The sequence below is a fragment of the Rhinatrema bivittatum genome, chromosome 16 (genome assembly GCF_901001135.1).
Source record: "Rhinatrema bivittatum chromosome 16, aRhiBiv1.1, whole genome shotgun sequence".
Lineage (NCBI taxonomy): Eukaryota > Metazoa > Chordata > Amphibia > Gymnophiona > Rhinatrematidae > Rhinatrema > Rhinatrema bivittatum.
The window spans coordinates 10,673,400-10,699,513 of record NC_042630.1 but is presented as its reverse complement, the minus strand read 5'-3'; the positions used below and the strand labels follow the sequence as shown (position 1 = coordinate 10,699,513).

General features: G+C 42.7%; 3 protein-coding genes across 3 annotated transcripts; 1 reads left to right on the top strand and 2 right to left on the bottom strand.

Moving 5' to 3' along the window:
* Positions 1-2,905: 2,905 nt before the first annotated feature.
* On the bottom strand, positions 2,906-3,841 carry LOC115077215 (olfactory receptor 11L1-like). The gene has a single exon (XM_029579502.1). It carries the CDS (start codon positions 3,839-3,841, stop codon positions 2,906-2,908), a length of 936 nt encoding a protein of 311 aa, XP_029435362.1.
* A 7,206-nt stretch (positions 3,842-11,047) lies between these two features.
* Positions 11,048-12,025, bottom strand: LOC115077214 (olfactory receptor 1361-like). The gene has a single exon (XM_029579499.1). It carries the CDS (start codon positions 12,023-12,025, stop codon positions 11,048-11,050), a length of 978 nt encoding a protein of 325 aa, XP_029435359.1.
* Positions 12,026-24,377: 12,352 nt separating this feature from the next.
* Positions 24,378-25,349, top strand: LOC115077213 (olfactory receptor 11G2-like). Its single transcript, XM_029579498.1, has one exon. It carries the CDS (start codon positions 24,378-24,380, stop codon positions 25,347-25,349), a length of 972 nt encoding a protein of 323 aa, XP_029435358.1.
* Positions 25,350-26,114: the final 765 nt, after the last annotated feature.

Sequence of the window (26,114 nt, the reverse complement as noted above, 5' to 3'; positions counted from 1 at the left end):
GTCTCCATCTGTGCCCAACCCACATGGATAGATCCAGACATGAGCTACTGTCTGACCTCCTGGCCACCATTCTGGGGGCTGCTCCCCTTATCCCACAGGACTGTGAGCATTGGCACCTCAAGGAATGTCAATGCTCTTATCCCTCCTACCTACATTTCCCATTTGAGAGTCTTGTTGGAAAGATAGGGAGGTGTAACTTTCAGGCTCTCCAAAGAGCCTTCCAATTCCTCTAACATCTTCACTTCTGCTTACTGTTTCAGCCCTCCAGAAGGAGCCATCTCTGGAAACTTTCCGGTATCCTAGTGCTCTCCCCTGAGGACTGAAACACAGCCCCCCCCCCCCCCCCCCCCCCCAGCAGGGCTGGAAAGGATCATAGGGTTAGAGTAATAGATTGAATTAAGTTAAGCCAAAGGGACCTTACGGTGGGAACTGGACTTCCAACGTCCCGGTGGGAATGCATTGCCATGTACAGAAAATGCAGTGATGTCACCGCAAGGATTGCACGCAAGTAGCAGCAACAGAAAACCAGTTTCCACTCTGATGGCAGCATATTAAAAATATTTTTAGGGGGCCAGCCTGATGGCTCTGTGGCAGTGCCGTATACTGCCGTGCAGAGTGTCCCAGGCAAGATTCCCAGGTCCTGCTAGGCACACTGCAGAGGCAGCGTTCACAGACCCTGGGTAAGAAACATAGAAACATAGAAATGACGGCAGAAGAAGACCAAACGGCCCATCCAGTCTGCCCAGCAAGCTACGCACTTTATCAATTTTTTTTTCCCTTTTTCTCTCTCCCACCTGTTACTATTGGCTTCCAGTACCCTCCAGCCCTAATTCCCCTCCACCCCACCACCAATGTAGAGAGCAGCGCCGGATCAGCATCCAAGTGAACATCCAGCTTCACTTTGAGAGAAAAAAAAAAACCAAAAAAATTGAAAAACTGAAGTAAAAAATGAGAGGGAAAACCAGCGATGTGAAGACCCGCCCCCCCCCCCCCCCCCCCCGACGTCACGATGACCAGCCAGCGGCGACCCGATTAACGGCGCGATTACACCAGGCGTCGCACGACGAAGGGGCGCGACAAAGGGGTTTTCCCCCTTTGTCGCGCCCCTTTGTGCTAACCTTTGTGCTCCTTATATCATAACTGTATGTATATGTTTTGGTTAACAATTTAATCTTTATTAATGTTGTTTATCCTTTTGCACTGTTTAAAAAAATTATTATTTCGTTATAGATGTTTAAATGTATTAGACAAAGGAATTTTACTTCCTGCTTATTCAGTTTTTATTGTAAACCGGTTTGATAAAAATCGGTATAGAAAAACTAAAAATAAATAAATAAATAAATAAATTAGGGGGTAGCAACCGCTGTAACAAGCAGGCCACACCCCTGCCCCATACTCTTACCCACCCCTGGTTTGTTTGTTTTTTTTGTTTGTTTGGGTTTTTTTTGTTGTTTGTTTTTTTTTGGAGATGGCAGCCCTCCATCCTTCCGCTCCGTGAAGGTGGAACACCAACCACTGGCCACTGGCATCCCGCTCCGTGAATGCCTCTGTGGCTACTGCCGCTCCGTGCAGTGTTTTGCTGCATGGAGCGGCAGTAGCCACTCCGTAAAGAGCGACACCTGGTGGCCAGATTTGGAGCCCACGACACAGAGCCCCAGAAGAAGCCCCCGGGTGCGTGGCTCCCTGCCTCAGGACTGTCACTGCCAGGATTGCCCAGCACTGGTTGCGATGAACCTATAGGGGAAAAGAGAATTGAGGAACTATCTGACCGAAATAGAAATCATTTTAGAAAGGACTGATATTTTTTAATGGGAGCCAACTGCAGCATAGAGTTAGACCCCAGAGAAGCTGTTTTCTTCCTTTCAAACTGTGACTTGTCTTGCTGTTAATAAAAATATGATCGCACTACATTTGGCATTTCTCATCCCTGCGCCACCTGCACCAGTATCATCTCTGACCACATCCTGCACGTCCACCAACGTTCCCTCACACTATGCACCTCCTCCTGTCTCTCTTTCTGTCTCCCTTCCCCTTCCCAATCTGCTCACTTTTCCACTCCTCCAAAGCGGCAGGGGTGCGGCCCACATCCTCCTGCGTGGTTTTCCCCATTTCTAAGGGCAAACCCCGGGCAGTGGGAAGTGGTATAACCGTGGGGAGTCGCGAGTCCCCATGCTCACCGAAGGACTGCTGGTCCTGCTGTCTCTGGCACTCTTCACTGACAGCCCAATGTCACCTCTTTTCTTTGGAGTAGAGGGGAGATGAGGAGGGATGGGAATGTGAGATCACAAAGGGGTAAAGGATGGAGGGAGTGAGCAAGGCCTGAGGGTGGAGGTTGGAGGGTAATTTTTACCCAGGACTAATCGTGGTTGGGGGGGTGGGGGCAGGGAATCGGGAACCCAGAAGGTCCATTTGTCCTGGATCTCAAGCTCAGAGGGGACCTCTCGCTCTTTATTTTTTGGTGCCTTATCTTTGTTTTGTGCATCATCATTTCATTTTATTATGGTCAGGGGCCTCAAAAGCTGGAAGTGGTCTGGTCCTCTCTGAGCCTCCGAGAGAGCCTGGTTTTACCCAACAGCTATTGAATAATCGTAGCTGTGCCTTTATTATTCCTTCTTTGGGAAGGTTCATGTTATCAAGCTGTCAGGGCCACCCAGAGATGGCTTCATATATTGTCTTTTCAAGTCTTTGTAGCAGCGTTGGGATCCTTTGTGACAGGCCAGGTTCTGACTTGTTGAATATTAGTACTAATATCATGGACACAGGAAGGATTGTTTTCTATAAAGACTTCACTTCTTGCAACCAACTCTGATCATCTCTATTATTCTAGCATTTTCTTGCCTTTATAAACGAAAAATTACATTTAGAAATAGAGAAAAGCAAAACTAAACCAACCACATGCATTTATTCACTCTCTCTGAAAATTCTTTATTGCTTTTCTCACGGCTTTTTTCATGTCCTTGTTTCTGAGGCTGTAAATAATGGGGTTTAAGAGTGGGGTCACAACGGAGTAGAAAACGGACACCACTTTATCCAGGTGAGAGGTTCTCTCTGCGGACGGCCTGACATACATGAAAATGATGGTGCCGTAAAAAATGCTGACGACCATAAGATGGGAGGCACAAGTGGAGAAGGCCTTCTGCCTTCCAGTGGTAGAAGGGATCTTCAGGACTGAGCAGATAATGTAAATGTAAGAGACCAGGGTAAGGAGAAAACAAGTCATGATTAAAAACCAGGCCTGCACCAAAAATGTGATTGCACTAAGGGATGACTCAGTGCAGGAAAGTTTCAACAGAGGAGCAAAGTCACAAAAGAAATGGTCCATTTTATTTGGGCTGCAAAAGGTCAGCCTAGAGATCCAGATGGTCGGCAGCATGGGAATCAGGCAACCACTAAGCCAAGACCCAACAGCCAGTTGGCCACAAAACTTGTAGGTCATGATGGTTGAGTAGCGCAAGGGGTTGCAAATGGCAATATAGCGATCATAGGCCATGATGGCAAGGAGAGTGTTCTCTATTGAGCCACAGAAAAAGATAAAATAGAACTGAGTTATACAACCACTGGCTGTAATTGTCTTTGTCTCCGTCGCTAAATCCACCAGCATTTTGGGAATGGTGACCGAAGTGTAACCAATCTCCATGGCAGAGAAGTTACTGATGAAGAAGTACATAGGGGTATGAAGGTGGGGATTGGCTCTGACCACAATGATGATGACTGAGTTGGCCATGATGGTTAAGAGGTAGGCGGCTAAAAAGATGGCAAAGAGGAGCTTGTTGAATGCTGCAGGAAGGGAAAATCCCAGAAGGATGAATTCAGTCACCATGGTTTGATTTCTCCTTTCCATGTCTTCACTGCTATGTCCTACCGGAAGGAAAAATTGAAGAGAAGTCAATATCCAAAACCAAATAGATTCACAGTCACAGAACCCTCCACTGTAATTGGGAGAACCCATGAGATGTTCTGCAATATCTTTGGCAATCTTAGAAGACTTTCTAGATGGTTCCTTAATTATTTATGGTGTACTTTTCCAATATGTCTTCCTATGGGTCTGATCCATCAGGGATCCTTCCTGTTTAGTTTCTATAGAAAACATTTCTTGAAAAGTGAACCAAAGAATTAGAAAAATAAGCTTAAACAGAGATTTCATTCAAATTCTAGGAAACACTTGTGATATTGGATTAAAAATATAATAAAAAGTATTTTTTTACTCAAAGCTATTTGAGTTACAGCAACGGTTGCATTAACATAGACAGAAGTTTATTATGTGAACAAAATAGCCACCAGGCCTTCCCACAATCACTTCTCACCCTATGCCCTCCACACCCAGACTAATAGCCATTAAGTCGCCCACTCCTATCAATCTTTATCCCATGCCCTATACACTCACAATAATAGTTATTAATCCGTCCCCTCCTATCAATCTTCAGTCCTCACCCTGTGTCCTCTATATTCACCACCCTGTTCCCTCCTGTCATTCCTCACCCTATGTCCTCTATACCCACAGTAATAACCTTCAGTCTGTCCCCTCCTGTCTTTCTTCACTCTGTGCTCTCTAGATCCATTTTCTCTCCTTTGTCATAAAGGAAAGGAATAGCATGTTTTCAAGGGTTTGTCCTTCTGTCTGTAAAAGGGATGAGCTGCTGATTATGCAGACAGACGGGTGACTTCTTATTTCAAACGGAAGAGCGCCTCGGTTATTGGAATCCTATTTTTATGATGATCTGTGAGTTTTCCCTGAACGTTTTAAAAATCGGCTTTTTGTTTTCTGGTGTAGATGAAGTTAAAAAAAAAACAAACACCACAATTTAATCTTCAACCATTTTATCCAGTCATCTTTGTAACCCCTCTAACTCGGAAAAAAAAAATTGTGAGTTTGAATATCCCACTTCGGCAATGTGTTAGGGAAATATGGAACCTGTGTTCTTTGAGGGCGGGGCAGGTTGCATTTGAAGTTTGGGGTTTTCAGAATAGGCTCTGTGGACGCACAGTGACAGTGACATATCCTCCCCTCCCCACCCCTCACCCCCACCATGGCTTTCCCTCATACCAGCATGGAACCTAATAGCCCTGCCTTGTGGAATACCGAAAGAGACATTCATTTCAGGTTTCAAGTCGGTAAATAAAAAAGTTTCGCTGAAAAAAAATATTGAATTTTCAGCCCTGAGCTTGCTCACGATCCCTCGGTTGTTATATCTGTTATACCATAATAACCTTTTCCTTTGATGTTTCTCTGTCATCCTGAACCCTCACTAGAAAAGTGGAATGAGGGCTCAAAGGAGGAATGAGAGACTGGAGAGAGGAGAGGACAGAGGACTGGGAATCAGAGAAGGGAGGAGAAGGGATATTGGGTAGATACCAGGAGGAAGGAATTACAGGCAAGAAAGATTGACAAAAGGGTAAGAAACAGAGGAAAACGATGTGTGGGAGATTAGAGGTGGGTGATTGGGAGAGACACTTTAAGGGTGTGAGAATGTGTCAGGAAATATTAGGGGGAGAGGCTAAGAGCCAGAGTCCAGAGATGAAAATATCCATGAGAACAGAAGTAAAGAAATGAAGAGGATTTTCTTTAGCAGAAGGGGCAAAAATCTGGACAAGCTGTAGAAAGGAGAGAGTTTGAGAACCTTCACAGAGAATGAGAGGAGAGTGGAGAGAAAAAGAGAAGAGGTTTAGTTAGACATTGGAGGATACATAACAGGAGCGAGAGAGAGAGAGAGAAGGAACAGCTGGGAAGAGGGCCGGCCCTAGTCCAAGCATTGCCCTGTGCAGGGGGGCCGGTGGTATTCCTCTGAAGATTTCCTCAGGGATAGGCGTCCCCCTCTGAAAGTACAGAATCTCTCTCGCTCTCTCTCTCTCCACCTGCTCCATTTGGTCGGTGTTCTCTCCAGTGCAATGAGCTGAGCACCAGCCTCCCGTTGGACAGAGGACCACCCAGACAGAACAGGGGCACAGGTCACCTACCTGTCGAGCTAGCCATGGCAAGGAGAGGCTGAAGGCTTTTCTCTTGTCGATGTGACCTAACACATAGCTTTTTCACATAATTCTGATTTGTGAGGCGACACCGTACAGCGGGGCTGCCAAGCTATAATATCGTTTCAGCATACTTTGTGTGAATACATCCCGTGTGAAGACAAGACAGAGATGAAACCAAGGTGTGGTAGCATTAATGGCACATACCTTTCTGTGCTGATAAGGCAGCCCACACATTTTTTTAAAACACCTGAAAAATGAAAGAACTCCTTTCCAAACCCATCTGCCAGAACAAGGCTCTTTTTTTTTATAGAGCAAGCCTATCGTAATTAACGCTGTTTCAGTTCCTATGATAACGCCCCCCCCCCCCCCCCCACCAGGGAGCAGTCTCCAGAGGGCTCCCAGGGCACCGATCAGAGCTCTAAGCTCAGATGAGGAGTTGATTAATGGATGCGATGATTGTTTTGTTGCCTTCTGCAGCACTGCCGGGAGTGGTCCAGAGCTGACTGGTAGGGTGGGCAGGTTGGTGGGGGGACGGCTGCCAGGACAGACTAAGGTCCATTTAGCACTAAAACAAACACATTTTCTTTGGGGTGGGTGGAGATAATTTTGTAACTGCCCGCATAGATTCAAAGTCAAGTATCGGCAGAATCTAATCCCCGTTTACACCCGCTAGCTTCTGAGGGCAGATTTCTCAATGAAAATTGCGTGCGCGCTTTGGAAAATGCGAAAATGTGCGTCTAAGTGCCTGGAATGCCTCTGCCAACCACAGGTGAAAGTAATGTGCACACAGGCCCTACACATACGTATGTTTACCCAAATATCAGACAGGCAGTTATCTAAAATCCCATTTCCAAGGAGAAAGCGCTGTTTTTACCCATAGGAATGTCTCTGAAATTGTCCTCCTTTTGTGCAGATGGAATTTAGGTTGCATTGCATTCCCAGGGAAAGGGGTCAGGGAGGGGGCTTGCAAGCACGTGCAGAGTTTTAATTTTTCAAAAAGCACACGGAAGAAGTAACCGCACTTAAAGGAGTTGCAAAATTATGCAGGATACGTTTTTTTTTGGGGGGGGGGGGTCCACTTTTAAAAGGGAAAGTATCCTCCGAATTTGAGCTTTTACGGACAGCTTGAAGATTGCCCTCCCGAAGAACAAAATAACAGAAGGGAAGGGAAGGGACTTCACGATATCATCTAACCCATCTCCCACCTCCATCCTGCCAGCAGGCCGAAACCATTTCGGATGAAGATTCACTTAGAATGCTCTCAAAATCTCCCAGAGGTCCATATTTAAAAGCCATTTAGATGGATAATGTAGTAGTTATCCATTTAAATGGCTTTCCCAGCTATATTCAACCTTTATCTGGCTAGTAGGTTAGGCAGCTGGAATTTAGCTAGATAAGTTAGGGGCGGCCTAGGGGAGTAACTGGGAAGAGTTGAGTTAGCCGGCTAAAGTAACCAGATATCTCCAATATTCCAAGTTAGGTGACTTAGCCAGTTGTCCTAAATTTAGTTGGCTATAGTTATTCAGCTAATTAATTAAGATAGCCAGCTATATTCAATAGTGCGGCTGAACTGTTGAATGCGCCTCCAGAAGCAGCCAGAATAAGTTTATCCGGCTAACTTTTCTATCTGGACTGTGTCTGAATATAGACCTCCCAGCGATGAAGAGTCCACCATCTCCTGAAGCAACTTGTTCCAGTATTTTAATAGCCTCCACGGCTATAAAAGCTTTTCCTTGTGTCTGAAAGAAAGATCAGCAACATGCAACCAGCTGTAAGATAAATCAATCAAACAGAATATTTGTTGGCGCTTTGTATGACCCACGCAAAATGGTGACAGCAAAGTGTGCAGGTTCCAGATATTTCCATGTTGGTTTTTAGGAACCTCACCTGCTTGCTCAGAGGTGGCACTTTTTTTCTTAGTATAAACGTCAGCCTAATTTCATATAATTATTTTTTCAGCATTTATACATTTTATGAAGAAAATATCTTTTGGATCACAATTCAGCTTTTTAAGGTCGGGTGTGTCAACAAATTTTATTTTAATATAAAGAAAATTTCCTGCAAGTGGTGCTCTTGTTCCCAAGAAATCAGGGAATGGTTGAAATATTTTTCACAACATTGGAACCAGTTTCTCCCAAAAAGTTCAAATTCTATCGGTCCCATCAATATATTTTCCTTGATAGCTCTTAACTGAAATTGGTTGGCTATGCCAAAGATAGAGGAAAATATTTATTTAGATCAATTTAAAAAAAAAAAAAAGCATCCTTGGAGTCTTACCTGCTCTTGAATGCCTTCTGCATCCAGTCCTTCTCATGTAATTTTATTTTTTAAAGACCCAAATTGAATATATTTACTATGTTTATAAAGGACACAGAAAGAGAGATAGTTGAGGGGGAAATTGTCCTTATAGAGGATACAGCAAGAGGACTTGAAGGAGGTGGGTGTAGAGGACATGAGGAGAGGAGTTGTAAGAGGGGACAGGTTGATAGACTTTGGGCTTAAAGAACATGAAGAGAAGAATGGAAGAAGGGGAATGCAGGTTGACATTTGTAGCTGTGGCGATAAAGGTAAGGGGTGAGAACTGGGTGATGCAATCCAGGAGGGAGATAGTCCAGTCCCCACTTAGCAAAACCGTCAGCATTTTGGGTTTTAAGATTGAGCCAGTCTTTCGGGGGCAAGGGATCGTTGACTGAAGGCAGAAGTGTGGAAGCAGGAGTTTATGAAAACTAACATAACAATGACTGCACTGAGGAAGATGATGGAAATGTCAACAGCTAAACAATGATGAACCTTGCTATACTCAAAGTGTTCACCTCTTTCAGAAAGACATTTATTTCATAGTAGATCAGAAGCAAAAATAGCACAAGCAGATCCAGCTTAATTCAAAATCCCATTTATTGGTACTCTTCTAGAACAAAATATTTCTCTTTCCTTGTATCTTTGTGTTTTTATGTCTCTGTGTCTGGCATCTTTCCTTTCTCTCTCTCTCTCTTTCTCGTTCCGTCCATCTGCCTCTTTCATGGCATGGAGGGGGTAATTCTGATCCTTTATGCATTTCAAAGGCCTGAGACAATGACTAGTTCCAGAACCACAACCAATGTATTTTAACAATCCCATAATCATGAAATGCAGTGAATTTAGCATTTGCACCAAATTTAAGTGCTCACTCCAATTTCCACCACACTGCAAATAAATAATTGTGTAAAAAGAGCACAGAAACCATTTTCTTGCTCAGTTTAGAAGTAGTCCCAACCCAATACTGGAACAGAATCACAAAATCTCTACATTTAATCAATATATCTGTATACTAAATGTATTGTCAATTCATGTCATAAACTTTACCTACAGATATATTGATTAAATGTAAAGATTTTGTGATTCTGTTCTAGTACTGGGCTTGGATTGCTTCATTTGAAGAACAGTTGGGCAGCATATATAGTAATATGCCAGATTAGAAGCAGCACAAGCGTTGCCCAAGGCTTAAAATTGTCAATGTAGAAGAGCAAAGGACACATCAACGGCACTGCAAGACGTTTTTATTCAGTTCTTAAATCTATCCCAGATTGATTTGTTCAAGGTCACTCAGGGAGTCAGTAACAGATCTGAGTCTGGTTGTATTCAATGGAATTTTTACAATGCAAGACTTCCCAAACCTGTCCAGGTGACCCACCCACCCCACTCGTCTGCATATCATGGGGACTCAGTATATATGCAGATTAATTTCATGCATATTCGTTGTGGATATCCTGAAAATTGGCTGTGGAGGCCACCAGGATAGATTTGTAAAGCCCTGCTACATAGATACTCTGATAGAACAGAAAATAATGACTAAATGTACTGCAGATGTTGGCAAAAGCAAATATGCCACATGGTAGCACATGCACACGTTCCAGCTGCCATGCCATCAACTGCAAGTTTCAAGAGAGTATAAAATTATGTAGTGCAAAGCTGGGCAAACTTAATAGAATATTTAAATACAAATTCTAAGAAGAAATAGAGCTGAATTATAAAGTCTTATTCTACACAGTGGGCACAAGAGGAGGCCATTGCTCTAAAGTTGACATTTGATCCGTTAAATTTTACAGTTTAACATTATTATAATATCCATTTAAAACAATTATATGAAAAAATTCACAAACATGTCAAAGGTCTTTGAACCTGAATCGCTGAAGGAAGTTTGTACCATGCCATACATTTGAAGTTTAAAATAAATAAACGAATTAATTGCACAGAAAGGCTGTGTGTGCTAAGAAGTGAACAGTTTAGAACAAGGGACTTCTGAATGGTTCTTAAATGCAGCGTAAAGCGACAGCTATAATGCAGTCCTGGAAATGCATAGGGCAGAGGCGGGGCACCTCCGGACCTCGAGAGTCACACACTGGTTGAGGTTTTCAGGATATCCCTAATGAATATGTATGAGACATATTTGCACACAATTGAAGCAGCATGTATGCAAATCTATATCACATGCATTTTCACTAGGGATATCCTGAAAACCCAAGTAGTGTCCATCTCTCCAGGACCTGAGATTCCCCACTTCCAGCATAGGGCACATTAGGCACAACTTGGACTTCAGTTTATATAATAGTAAAGGTCCAGACCCTGGGGCAGACGGAGGGCCATGATAATTTTCCTCAATTGTGTGACCATTTTTTTTTTCCTCTGGTCTTGAATATGGAATGTTCTTGTGAACTGATTTTATTTTTTAACCTACAGCTCCATTTTAGGAGCTTAAAACTTGGATTGTGATCAAAGATATGAAGTTCCAAGCATTGGATCACAAACTCTGATATTCAATGGCTGGGACTCCCTCTCTCCCAGGAACTGTGAACACCACCTCCTCAGTGGCCTCAACCCTGGAAGGCCTTTGAAGCAGGACCTCGTTTCAGGAATTCAACCCAAATTTCCACGTGGCAGTTGCATTGAGTATTGAGGCAAATCCCCAATGACATTAACATTGTTCATTCATAGAATCAGAGAGTGAACATTTTCATAACTCAAAGATGGCACGAAATTTACTGGTTAGTTGGATAGGGAGAAGAAGCTTCTGCTTAGTTTTATTTCATGTATTGTTTTGTCATTACTTTATTTCTCCTGATAAAAACATCCTTGAGAATGGGAAGTTCTTGGAAAGGAAATGGCGAGCTGGTTTGCATAAGGCATTCTTCACTTCCTTGTTCCTAAGGCTGTAGATAACAGGGTTCAGCACAGGGGTCACTACACAGTAGAACACGGACACCACCTTGTCCAGCTGGGAAGAATGACTCGCAGATGGCCTGATATACATGAAAATGAGGGAACCATAGAAAATACCAACCACAGCCAGGTGGGAGGCACAAGTGGAAAAGGCTCTTTGACGACCCACTGACGATGAAATTCTCAAGATTGCTGAGATAATGTAGGCATACGAGACCATGATGGAAACAAAGCAGCCTAGAATCACAATACAGGCAAGGGCAAAGAATACAACTTCGTTCAGGGGGTTTGTGATACAAGACAGCCTCAGAAGGGGTGGGAAATCACAATAGAAGTGGTCAATCTCTTGGGAACCACAGAATACTGACATGGAAATTAAGATAGCAGGCATCAGTGGAGCCAAGAGGCCAGCAACCCAAGACCCAACAGCCAAGCAGATGCAAACTATACCGGTCATAACAGTGGCATAATGGAGTGGATTGCAGATAGCCAAGTAGCGGTCATAAGCCATCACAGCCAGGAGGAAATTTTCAGTTGAACCAAACACAAAGAGCAGATAAAACTGAGCGATACATCCATGGACTGATATGGTTTTGTTGCCTGTTATTAAACCAGCTAGCAGCTTGGGAACTGTGACAGATGTATACCAGATCTCCAGGAAAGAGAAGTTACCAATGAAAAAGTACATGGGGGTGTGGAGCTGCCGGCTGAGCCTCACCACGCCAATGATGAGAAGGTTGGCTGCAATCGTCAGAAGGTACATGAACAAGAAAAGAGAGGCCATGAGCGGCTGCAATTCGGGGGTGACTGAAAACCCCAGCAGGATAAATTCTGTCACGAAGGACTTATTGCTTCCTGACATGTCTTCGGAGACCTTCATCTGCTAGAAAAAAGAATATGGAATTGATAAACGAATTAATTTACGCAGTATCAGCCCTAGTCAATTTTCAAAGAAGGCCAGTTTAGGGTCTTAACTACCAAAGTTAGGCACCTCATTTAAGCACCTAAATGCCGATATTCAGTGCCACAGCCTGATAAGTTCTGACTTATCCAGATTAAGTGGCAGTTTTGAATATGTTTGAACCTGTTAATGATATATTATGTAAGTTGTTTTGTATATTGCCTAGTTTTTTGATAGGCGGTCCATAAATACTAATACAGATAAAGATGTTAGATCACATTCCATGGCCAGCACTTAGTCGGATAACTATTTATCCAGTTAAAAAGTATGGGTAGGATGGGGTGATCCAGGGCGTGGCTACTGATCCAGCTAACTTGGTGCCTAAGGGTCTCTAAGGGTCTTTCCCATATGCACAAAATGGGAGAAAAGCCTTAATGAATCTGGCCCTTAGCCAGATAAGCGCTGATGTTCAGCGCCTTATCCGGCTAACAGGGTCGTTTATCAAAATGCGATGGGCCATTATCGCATTGCAACAATAAAATTTAAATGAGGAAAAGGGAAGAGTTTAGGGCAGAGTTTAAAAAATGTTGGGCCCGGTTGCGTTGCTGACGATAATGTTTAACACATTATCGCCGGCAGTAGCACCTGAAATAACTGAACCTTTTGCAGAGGCACTAGGGGGGGGTGAAAACACACCACTGTGATGCGGCCGGCTGCACACTATCGCCCCCCCCCGCCCCTTTTTTTTTTCGTGACTGGAATGATGAATCCCGGGGAGAAGTTAGCCAGATAAGTTAAACCTGCTATTGAGAAGGGTAACCTTTAGATAGCCAGGTGTACTCAGCAGTGCGGCCGTGCCGTGGAATATCCTGCTAAGTTGGCTAACGTTCTCTGGCTGAACATCTCCCTCTTCATGACCTGTGTTTTAGAGTCCGGCTCAAATGTGCCCTATTTTGTAGCTCATGGGCTTTTTCAGCCTGTGTCTCACTTTCAAGCAGCTCTGCTCCCGTCACCAGCTCAGCGCCAAAACAATTATGGATGCTGTTGCCCAAATACACAAGTAAATCCAAACATGTGGAGAGCTGTAACGTAAAAGGATCCAGTGCAGAAATGCGAAGGGAAATGCTACATCGGTAAAACAGGGTCTGATCTAAAAGATGAGAATCAACCTTCGTGGTCACAAGGTAATGCATCATGGAGTACAGCTTCTCTGAAATCTAGTGTAACGTGCGCACTCTGAAAGCGCGCATGTGCTATATGCACCTGCTCTTTTGAGTGGGTGGCCAGGCAGGGTCATATAGTGCACGTACTCTCGGAAATGTCATACATGAGCACTGGTTTTCTGTCCTGATCTATGCACACAAACACACACACACACACACACCCTGGAAATGCCTCTCCCCAAGCCAGCCAAAAGTATACTCACCGTGGAAGCCCACCCATACTTTCTGTTGGCCAGACGAGATGCACTTCTCAGACAGCACAATCTAGGCAGGTCTATCAGATTTAACACAGCTAAAGTGTGATAAATGTTGCCTTTCCTCTGGCCACTAAAAAAAATTCATATTAGCTGTTTCATAAGCTACAATATATTGTTACTGATTGATACACAAAGTACGAGCTTGGTTTCCAAAGTGATCTAGCCTCGTGAAGAGAGATGAGCACACCTTGATCCCCCCTCCTTCTGAACACCAGTCGCTGATAACTTGATACAAGCAAGCTTCCCTCACACACACACACACACACACACACACACACACACACGCTCAAACCATAGAAAGGGCACTGCACAGTGCAAAATTCCCTCTCACATAGACATTATCTCACCATTCATTGTCAGTCACTGTACGATGCATTCAGATGAACCTTTGAGCACAGACATGAAACAAAATGCAGCTCCCTCTCCTTTATTCAAAACCGTTTCTCTTAAACCAGGATTTGTGACTGGGTGGAATCTTCCTTTGCTTTCCCCTGCGTTCAGGAGACCCTTGGGAGCCTAACCTCTAAAGAGTTGATTAAGATGATACAAGCCAACAGATGACATATCAGATCTTTAATTAGTGGATGAGGCTTCCTAATTCCCTTCTTTCTATTGTAGCTTATGAAAATGATGTGCAATGAATTCAAGGCACCTACTAGTGTAACAGTGCTGCTTCTGACAGTGTCAGCTTTTTTGTTTTTGGAACAGAAGGCCGCCCATCAGAAGAGAGGTTCTCAAACCAGATCTGGGTTTTCAGGGAAACCAAAATGCACAAATTAACCCAGTTCTTAGATGAGCCGTATGTCAATATATCAATACCAATATTCATTTTTTATATCCTGAAAAACCAGACTCGGATGAGGGTCTCGACTATTAGAATTTGGGGACCACTACAATAGAATGAGCTGTTGAAAAGTGAAGCACCAAATTAGATCCACTGCGATAAAAGCTAATGGGCCATGAGATTTCATTTTCCATTACCAGGGAAGGTTTTCCCCAATTTTTTTTTTTAACTTTCTTCCTTCTCCCATCTAGCCCAGCCCTTGCAGCTACAGTCCTTGTCCGGGGCCTACAGAGCAACCCATCCTCAATAACCTGGTATCCCTAGCCAAAGGGTAAGGACAAAAAGAGGCTGTGATGGGCCTTGAACCTGGAGTCTGGCCACTCTGGGGGGGGCCAGTGACCCGCCCCTTAGGCCATGGGCGGGCCCTGTGGAGTAGGCGTAACTAAAACCGTACCAGCTAGGAGCCTATTGGCAGAGGTGGGGATATAGCCCCTGAGGTACCAGCTTTGTCCCCCCAGAACTATTAAAACAGGGTTGCTGGGAACCAAGAAGATGGTTTACTATAAATTCTGCAGCAATTTTAAAGTGTCTATCTGGTGATAAACAGTTACTGAGGTGAAGATACTAACTGCGAAACAACTCACAAATGGAATTCCACATGAGAAAACATAACATGTTTAAAATTATTTCGCGCATACTATTTTTCCATTTTTCCACACATAATTTTGTGCTTGCAATTAGAAAACTTATGCAAGAACATTTTTGAGCTGAAGAATCAAGTAAATCAGTTCATCGGCAATACTAACTTTTATAGCAAAATTATATTCAGACAGTTGCACAAAGTGACGGTTGCCTTCATACCTACACCCAAGAAGTTGTGGTTAATTTTTTATTTTTTTTTTGTGATAAAGTCCATTATTTCCTTGAAAACCTTATTGCCAGAAAATTGCCACAAATGGCCTAGGATTTCTTCCACAGCCTCTAACCCAACAAAAAAGCCCTCAATTGTCTGCCCTCCACCATGATATCTGACAAATAGAAGAAATCTTCCAACTGCCCACACCTCCCAATGAGGTTTTTCATCAAGAGAAGAGCGTTCTCTCTTGTCTCTACTCCCTCCCACTATCCCCACAACTAACCTATGGAAACAGTTGCCTAACTGCCTACACACCCAATAAATAGAAGAACTTTCCATCCCATGCCACCAGTGGAAGAACATTTCCCAGCTTCTATGCTGACTTCCACAGCGTCCAACCATCCACTCTCTGTATTCAGGAGAAGAGCCCTCCTCTATTCTATGCCTTCTAATCAATAAAGGACTTCTCCCAGTGGCCCATGTATCTGAATATTGCTGGCCTCAGAATATCCAACAACTGATCCAGATTTCTGGTTGACCATGGCCGTAAAGACCATGCTATGGAAAATGACTCCACAAAAATGATTTAAATGTAAGAGTTTCAACTGTTTCTTTCTTGTCTCCTGATGGGGCTTTTTTTTTTTTTTTTTTTAAATAAAGGTTATGAAGTTGAAAGAAAGTGTTTTCTGTCACCCAAATTAGCTGTATTCTCAAATCATCTCTTTCTTTCCCAAATTCAAACAGAAACAAAATTAATTATTAAAAACCTCCAGATGTTTTAAAACCCAAATATATGGACTCAATGAGTTTGTAGCCTGATGGCAGAGGCAGAAATACCAACCCAGGGCTTTGAAAGGAAAGAGGAAGTTTCTCTGAGCATCTTGAAGGCTGTGAGCCATGCAGGAGGGTCCTCAACTGTGCTCTGTGCATGCTCTCATAGCTAAGGGAACACTTGTACAGCCTGTTAGATATGTGGTACATAAATAAAGCTGGTAACCAAGATGGTGTGTATTGTCGTCAACTTCAAGCCTGGCACCCAGATGGCCCCAGGACCAGAAGCTGAGCCTGGGAACTGAATCCAGGACAGAGCATAGCACTTTCACTAAGACACTGGGCCGCTAGCTCAACATTTCCTGGCTGACTACACAGTTCTGCATTTCTTTTCTTAGTGATCCTGCTTCACTTAAACCAATCCACTTACCTTGGACAAACTAACTGAAGTTCAAATATGGCTTCCCTTCATGTAACTAAATGTTTTTAAGGCTAAAGAACTGTTCATGACTCTTCAAATATAATTCTTTGTCACCTGTTTTCTTTTTTAACTCAAACCATACACTCATGCTTTTCTTTCATAATTTGGTGTCACCATTGAGACCAAACGTTATCGATTTCACATCTTTCATGCAGTATTTGTAATTTTGTTTTCATCAGCTATGAAATGTCCTTTATTCAGCACTTTCTGCTTCTACCAAGACCTTCATTCTAGTCTGCATCAAATCTTGATTACCACAGTTTGCTTTTTCCACGGCCTCCCAAGCCTCAAGTCCCTCCATCCTCGCAGTATGTCAAAGATATTTCTCATTTCCACATACATTTTCCACGTCATCCTCAGAGAACTACACCAACTCACTCCCATGCAGAGTTGATCTCAAACGTTCACTACTTATGTTCCAAGTTATTCGAGGACATGTTTCAGCTTATGTCTTTGACGTTGTTTTAACCAGGTAGATGCCACCAAGCTGGTGACAAAGAACCATCTAGCAAAGCCATAGGGATCTGAACAGTTGGATATTCAGCAATAGCCTCACTAGATCTGGTAGCTGTTTTCATTATTTGTTTATTTATTTACTTATGTGTATTCCACTTTTCAGGAATTTCAAAGTGAATTACATTCAGGTACTGTAGGTATTTCCCAGAGGGTTTACAATCTAAAGGTGAAATTTATTAAGCTGTGATAGAGTTTTATCATGCATTAAAAGGGGTTTATAGTTCATTAAAATGGCAATATTGCACGATAATGGACATTACCGTGCTCTAAATGGAATATTGCACGTTGTCTTTAGATATCACTAATAAGCATGCAAATACAGAAAAAACATACAAATTGAGGGCGACTATCACCTAACCCATTAAAATTACGTTCATTTAAGTTGGTAATAATGTGAAAATTAACCAGCTCATACATTCACATTAAGTACAGATTAGGCCTGCACCTATAAAAACACACATTACTACTAGGCCTGCCTTCCTTGAGGCACAATGTTAGGCAGTTCCTAACTGGTATTGGCACACTGGATGCTTCAGAAAGATATACTGCAGTGCCAAGAGGGAAGGGAAGCACATTTGCCACCTGGGGAAGCAGCAGCACTGGAGGCAGCACAGTCTCCAGAATAGATGGGACAGTGGGGCCAACTTCAAGGTTTGCTGGCCAAGAGGTGTTGCTGTGTCTGCAGGGAGTGCATATTTCATCCACAAATCACATTACTGGGCGTACCAGAGAAACATGTGATCAAGGGATACCGCATGAACCTGTTGTGCTTGCCACCCGCAGACGAGCCGCGAGTGGCTTCACTCACTCCTGACGCCGCTGCTGGTCGGTCGTGGCGGAGGGAGACGCCACCGATGTGGCCCAGCATTTCTGCCTGCTGACTCCTGGTTTCTTCGCGGATCGGAAATGGCGGCAATGTTGCTGCCGCTTCCGTGCGGCGCCGAGTCTTCTTGCCGGCCTGCTTTAGTGTAGCCCGAAGCCGACGCCTCCACCATCCATGTGGCAGGGGATCACCGCCAACGCTGATGTGATCTTCGTGGCCCAGGTCTCGACTTCCTAGGCGCGTGCACACCCCTGCATTCAATTTAAAGGGACTGCGGCAGGAAAAGCCCCGCAGTCCTTTCTGATGATGTCATGTCTGCAGCCCTATAAAAGGGCTTCTCTGCCAGTCCCTCGTTACCTTAGCAATGGATCGCCAGCACCATCAGGGTCTTCTGTTCTTCGTTCCATGTTCCTGGTCTTTCATCAGTTCCTGGTTCCTGTCTTCAGTCCTGAGTCCAAATCTTTGCCATGTCCTGGTTCCTGTGTTCAGAGTCTTCTGTACTGAGTCCAAGTCCTCGTCTTTGTTCCTGAGTTCAAGTCTTCATTCCTGCATTTCACATCTTGTTCCTGGTTCCTGGGTCTTTGTCTTGTTCCTGAGTCCTGAGTCTTCCAAGTCCTCAGAGTCCTGCACCCAAGTCCTGCGAGCATGTGGACCACGACCAGTCCAGAGCAGGCCATGTAAATTATGTCACTGACCAAGACCTGGGGCCAAGTCTTCCAAGCCTTCAGTTTCAGTCCAAGTCTCCACTCTCAGGTCCTGAGTTCCAAGTCCTGCAGGTGTCCTGAAAGCGTCAGGACGGGAACGGCAGAGATTCTCTATCCAAATGTAAATCCTGATTCAGATCTGTTATTCTTTTTATTAAATGCTGACCGGCATATTGTAATATCATACATTTATGGTTTCCCCCTGATGAAGCCGTTCAGCGGCGAAACATTAAGGCCTTTGTGTCGGGGCTATCTGGAAAACGGCTACTTTGTATCACCTTTCATCTCTGGGGCTTTATGAAAAACAGCTACTTTGTAACACCTTTCACTTTTCTGGCGATTTGAGGAAATGCAACTCTGTGCCAACAATGCGCTTGTGAACTGAGCTCCTGAGGTTTGACGGTGTTGAGTCTGACATCTTCAAATCGTCTGCTTTAAACCATTGTGAATAATTAAAGTGATTTGACTGTCATCTGTGGAATGCACTACAGTTGTGTACAGTTGTGCACTTTGCAGGAAGAATTTATGTGTTCTAATTGTTTTTAAGAAATAGATATTTGTGTATAAGTATCAGATAATTGTGAATAAAAACCTTTTTTGGTTTTGCTAATGTTCCTTATTTTTGTTTTTGACATATATATTTATTTTGTTTATTTACTTATATATATATATATATATATGCATTTGTATACCATTGCTCACTGTCAGGTGTCATAGGAAGATAGAATAATGACAGACATGTGCATTCTGTACAGACAAAAGTGTCCTTTCACCCAAGAGCTGATGCTTATGTTTAACTAGGCATTCCAGGCCAAAATGGCTCAGCATGTGAGAGAGGTGTAGCGCTGCCCACGTTTTATGTAGCAGGTCCCCCTTTGACCAGGAGAAGCTGGTAGCTGACAATAATAATAAGCTCTTTCCAGAAGGCACCTCAGCTCCATGACCAAAACAGAGATTGTCTGGATGGAGACCCACAGCGGAGGAGCACACACTTTATCAGTGTGTGTATATACAGTCCAGTTGTTGTGGATAACAAAAAAAAATCCTTTGTCTGTTGACCGCCTCAGAAAAGTCTTGTTAGAGATGCCACTCATGGGTCACTGCTGGAGTCAACTCACATTTCTATTGGTCAGTTTTGCCTATAGTTGCACTGAGAGGGGTACCCCCAACTGACCCCATATAGACATACATTTCAGGAATTAGTTCTCTGGGGACAATACATATGGCAGAAATAAATGCATAAGCCCTTTGAGGAGGACACCTACAGCACATTATTACACTTGTGTAGGCATGTCAATCGCAAAGAGCATACAATTCAGCAGAAGGAGCATTCTCCTGTCAGCTAATGTATTGCCAGGCTGTAGGTGGTATCCCCAGACAGATAAGGGTGAAACTGTCACCCAGTTTTGGTTAGAATGCATTCAACTCAAATTTATGGTTCACATCCAACTGAGTGCAGTGTGGTAGAAAATGCTCAATAGTACCACAGGAGCACAGCAATTGATTATCATGGGCACCAGACATGTTCTATGACGTTCTCTCCAGCTCTGGCCAAGGAATAAGACAGGCAGTCCACATTAGTGCTTACACCCAGGACTAGGGATCTATGTGCTTGAAGGTGTACATTGTGTTACCAATATGGCCTTGCATGTAAGACAACCACTTGACCACAATGTCGCATGCCATGCTATGCACAATGACTGGGAAAGTGGGCAGGAGCAGTGACGGACAGCAATTAGGGATGCACAGTGGCAAAGTGCCTATCCTGCTGCTGTTTCTGTCTGCCCTAGATAGTGTAGGCTGCTATGACACTTGGCATGCCTTGACAAGGTGGGTTGTCATGTGAGAATGTGGCCAGTTTGGGGTTCCCTGTGCCTACCTAGCATGCCATATATTTTTGGTGACACTATTTCCAAGTGAGAGCACCTACTGCCATACTGCAGATGTAAAGCTTTTTTTTTTTTCAAAATAGTTTCTGCATAGGGTGGAATGTGCAAGATCACACAAAACACAGCACATACTTCCCTGTTGGCCATTATCTGAATTCCTGCTTGATGAGCATCACAATTCTGTTTAGAATGCACGTGCTATGTGTGCTCTGGTATTAGCGCTGCCTAGATGACATATCCCCTCTATGTGCTCTGGGGTAGCAAGCTGTCTGTGAAGGGCACCAGTGGGATTTGGATCCTGGCTTCCCTGGGTTGTAGCCTGCTGCTCTAACTACCAGGCTGCTTCTCCACACCAAAGCTTGGTAGTAAGACATTGGCAAGGAAGGAATGTACCTGGTATTGGTTTATCCAGCTTCAGAAGTTAACATTTCATTTCGCAATTTTTTGGGGGGGGGAGAGGGAGGGTAAATTGCATTTGTAAACTTTAATAAATTCATTTTAAAATATTGCATTTTAATTGACAGGGAGTCTATCTCGGTGGTAATTTTCTAAAAAAAAAAAAAAGAAGAAGAAGAAGAAGATTGGATGCAAAGGAAGAAGAAAGTGAGGGACACCTGTGTTCCTCTCCCCAAGGTTCAGTTTCCACAGATCCTAGGGGGAATAACAGCTGTGAGGTGATGCAATCCAGCCCCCCCCCCCCCCCGGTTCAGAAACAGTTAAAATTCTGAGCGACTCCAGACAGAGACGCAAACCCTGGCAAGCTAGTCAGGGAGCTCTGCTTCCTTTCTGTAGGTGTTCTACGCAGGTGGGATATTTATTTATTTATTTATTTATTTATTTATTTATTTTCAATCTTTTCTATACCGTCGTTTGGAGGAGACCGTCACAAAGGTTTACCTTGAGGCACATAAAATTAATGATACTGTAATTTGCACATTTATAAGAGTGCCATAAGGTTCGGTAACATATCAATAATGTTAAATGTAATTAATCATGTCCATGTCTCTTATCTCGGTTTTTATTACAGCAGCAGCAGCAGTGACTCCCTGAGAAAAGTGAGTGCATTATCAATAGATTATCAAACAATTCCTCATGCACCTAGCCAGGGCTTTAAAATATCTTCTTTTGAAGATTTCTGATGATGGGATCATTCTTGCTAAAATTCTCTCTTTATAGGGCCGGCTGAAAGCATCCTCTGACCCTCCCGGACAAGAGACATTCTGTAACCACAAACATAGAATAATATCAAACAATTAGGACAGTCATGATAGTGCAGCTAGTCCTATTTTTAAGAAGGGGGGGGGTAGGGCAGCATCAGCTTGGTGGGGTTATAAGGAGGGCTTATTTGTGCAGGATGGGACAGTTGTGTTGCACAAAAAACCAAGGCATCAACTCATTATTTCACAACACAGGAAATGTACAGCAATGGTATGTAATGGTAGTAATGCTGCTGCTATATAAGATTGATGATATGTAATAATAATTTTATATGTAATTAACTAACTTTCAAACCCCAAACCTTCATTCAACGTGACAGTTTGCTACAATGATGTTTATAGACTACTGTAAACCGTTCTGATGGCTAAACCGAATGACGGTATACAAAACACGTTAAATAAATAAAATAAATAAATAAATGTATTTTTCAGAGATGGGATCTGATTTTAAATGATGCCTGAAATGTGAGCAAAGTTCAAAATCCGATTTGAAAGGCTTAAAACCACAGGTATTTATCTATGAGACTCCTCCTTCAGAAGAAGGCTCACCAGACATCTATTTTGGTTGCCGAGAACATGATGGCTCTTCGGTTTTACCTAATAATGAGGAACCTTTGACTGATTTATGTCTTCCTTGTGGGAACTGGGCTGCAAGTGTGCAGGTCTGGCCATGTCACTGTCTTAACAGGAGAAACCAAGAACCCTCTATGTCATTGCAAGGTTATAATTATAAAAAGGACGGTAATATTACTAGACTTATTTTTGGATTTAATTATCTTTGGAGGTGGTTATTACAGCCCTGTATTACTGCTTAGATTGATCATATGCTTTTATTTGATTCTGTATCCTGACTGCCAGGGTAGGCGAACATTCTCCCCAGTCACTATGTTGGTCAAGTGTCTACAAAATCCAAACATGGAAATTTGACACACTTAGCACCAACCCTCTCTGACCAAGCTGGTTTCCCCGTTCTTCCCCTTCACCATCACCACCCGCCCCCTCCCCAACTCTCGTGGTGTGACTATTTAATTATTATCTTCATTAAAAGGTGTTAATCGCTTAACCACGTGTGTACTAAGCGAAGTACTTGGTAGAACAAACATAATTCACACATTTCAAACAAACCTTGAATAAACCATGTCAACAATTTCTTTTGCTCTGTTTACCTCAACAACAGTAAAATGCAGTAAGATATTGAGCCAATTATCTCAGTTACACGTGACGGATTGAAAATTTCATGCAGTTAATCTCTTTACACTGTTTATCGTTCAATAAAATAATGGCCAAAGTATTTCAAATATATTCTAATAAAGGAATATTATGCTATTATGCACCATATAAATTACAGTCAGTTTATGTGATTGTTTGCTTTCAGTAATATGATTTGGAAGATGTACAATGTACAGCTTTATTAAAAGTAGATCTCCCTTCTGTAGGAAAACACTTGCTGGATGGAAGGCTTTTGTGTCATTAACTCTCCAAACATCAGGATATTTTTAACTGCCAACTTCTTGTAACTGGGATATAGTGAGGTAGGTGAGAAATGAAAAATTCCCAAAAATTGTCAATAAAAGTGAGACATTTACAACACACCAATTGCCTGTCGCACACATTATGAGATGCCGTATATTGATTTCAGAGAGCCTGGTAGGAACTAGGCTGCTGCTATGCAGCTGTGGCGATGTCTCTGCCTTAAAGGAGAAAGCAAAAAAAACAATAAAAAGAAGGAATGAAAAACAGGGATATTTATTATCTTATTTTAGGATTTAACTGTACCATAATTATTTTGAGAGGGCAGGGTTATAGTCTTATATTGCTGCTGAAATTGATCAGTGGGGTTAATCTGATTTTTTATCACATCTGTCAGGATAGGTGAACTTTCAACCCTATCACTGTATTGGTCAAGCATCTATAAAATCGAAATTTGAGAGACTTAGCACCATCCCTCTCAGACTAGGTTGGTTTCCCTCTTCCTTCCTCTGACACCTCGGATTCTCATGCTGTGCTATTAGGCCATTCCTTTTGCTCTGTTTTATTCAACAATAATAACAAAAAAAAAGTGATAGGATATTGAGACAATCAGCTCAATTAAGCAAGTGAGATTGAAAAAATAATGCAGTTCGTAACTTTAGACTGTTTATCATTTAATAAAATTATGCCCAAGGTATTTCAAATATGTTATAATTAAAAAAATATATTCTATTACACAGCATATAAATTGCAATTAGTATATGTGAGTATGTGAATTTCAGTAATCTACTGTAGAAAATATATATATGGTTGGGAAGACCTACGGTGTAGTTACATACCCAGCTTTACTGAAAGAAGACTCCCCTTCTGTAGGAAAATTCTTAATGGGTGGGGGGCTTTTGTGTCATTAAGAGAAAGGTAATAAATGATATTCTTATGGAATTTCAGGCAAATGTCTCCTGACCCAAAGCAATGGGATTGAATCCATGGATCAGTACTTATCAGTTAGTAGCTCACCCAGTTGAAAAATGCAGTTTCACAACTAGTCTACAGGGACTGATCCAGCTTAATGTTATTGGCATAGAGTGGACAGAATGATCTCCTTCCATAGTGGATTTCATGATTACTCTCGGGGAAAAGGATTGTTTCCTCTAAGTGAACATAACACTGTTCCATTTAATTTTAATGGCTGACCCTCCTTCTTATATCAATCCTGTTATCTGTCTTAACAAGTCTCCTATTAGCCCTTGATAACGTCCACAGTCTGTTTCCAACGAGTGACTCATACATGAATTATTCAAACAGGTGAACATCTTGAAGCCATGGAGAGATACAACGCCACCACTGTGAATGAGTTTGTGTTACTGGGGTTCCACTTTGGACTTCTTCAGCAGACCCTATTCTTCATGGGACTCCTCTTCATGTACATTTTAGCCATCATGTCCAATATCCTCATCATTGCAGTGGTAAAGGAGAATTACCATCTCCACAAACCCATGTATTTCTTCCTCTCCAACTTCTCCTTCCTAGAGATCTGTTACATCACAACCACGTTGCCTAAAATTCTGACGGATAGCCTGAGAAAGAAAAAGACCATTTCAGCTGCTGGTTGCTTTGTCCAATTTTATTTCTTCTTTACCTTTGCAGCCATAGAGCACTTCTTTCTCATGATCATGGCCTATGACCGTTATGTAGCCATCTGCAGTCCTTTGCGATATACGATCATCATGACTGAAAAAGTGTGCCTCAGGCTGGCTTTGGGGTGCTGGGGCATGGGTGCATTGGTTATACTTTTGCCAGTCATTGGTTTGTCCAGAATGAGCTTCTGTGGCTCTCTTGAGATTGATCATATATTCTGTGACTTTCTACCTCTTATGAAATTTGCCTGCAAGAGAGGCTCAGTCACAGAAAACAGCTTTCTCTTTCTTGCCTGGTTCATAGTGCCAAGCTGCTTCGTTTTCATAATGGCATCTTATGGTCACATCATCACCACTGTACTGAAAATGTCCTCTACCGCAGGGCAGAGCAAGGCCTTTTCTACCTGTGTCTCCCACCTCTCAGTGGTCTTTATCTTCTATGGGACTGTCATTTTCATGTATGTAAGGCCCTCAGCTGGTTATTCCTACTACTTGGAGAAAGAGGTATCTCTTTGCTATATAGTGGTGACTCCACTGTTGAATCCCATGATCTACAGCCTCAGAAACAATGAGATGAGGGAGGCTTTGGCCAAAGCAGCAAAGAAGTGCAAAGGTTTGACAGGGAAGCCTGGAATCCAGAGCCTAGCTTCTCAGTAGGGAAATTTCTTCCTACAAATTCTGCAGCAATTTAAAGTGTCCATCTGGTGATAACGGTCATTGAGGCCAAAACGCCAACCCACCACCCAACTCTCAAATGTAATTCCACATGAAAAAACATAACATGCATAACTGAATTTTTTTAAGTTTGTATACACATTGTTTTCCATTTTCCCACACATAATTTTGCACTTGCAAAGCCAATTACAAAAATTATAAAAAAAAAAAAAACATTAATGAGCTGAATTTTCGAAAAACAAAATTATGTTTGAATAATTGCATAAAGCAGTGATTTTCCACTTAACTACACTACAATATTTGGTGTTAAAAAGTGTATAATTTCATATAGATTCTGTCGCAAGACAATTTGCCTAGGATTTCTTCCACAGCCTCTAACCAATGAAAAATCTCTCAGTTGCCTGCATTGCACCATGATAACTGATCAATACAACACCTCTCCCATCTGTGAATGCTCCCTCCCATTGCCTTTCACCAACAGAAGCTCTTTCTCCCTTGTCTCTACATCCCTTCCCCCATCACCATAACTAATCTATGGAAACAATTGCCCGACTGCCTACACGCCTATCTATATCGTCCAATGAACAGAAGGATTCTCATAGCTATCTGTGCTCCCTTCCATTCCATCCCACCAATGGAAGGAAGCACAGTTTTCTGCACTAACGTCTACAGCCTCTAACCAATTCTAGATCCCTCCCGACTGCCTGTGATTCCATCCACTCTCCATATCCATGAGGAGCCCTCCTC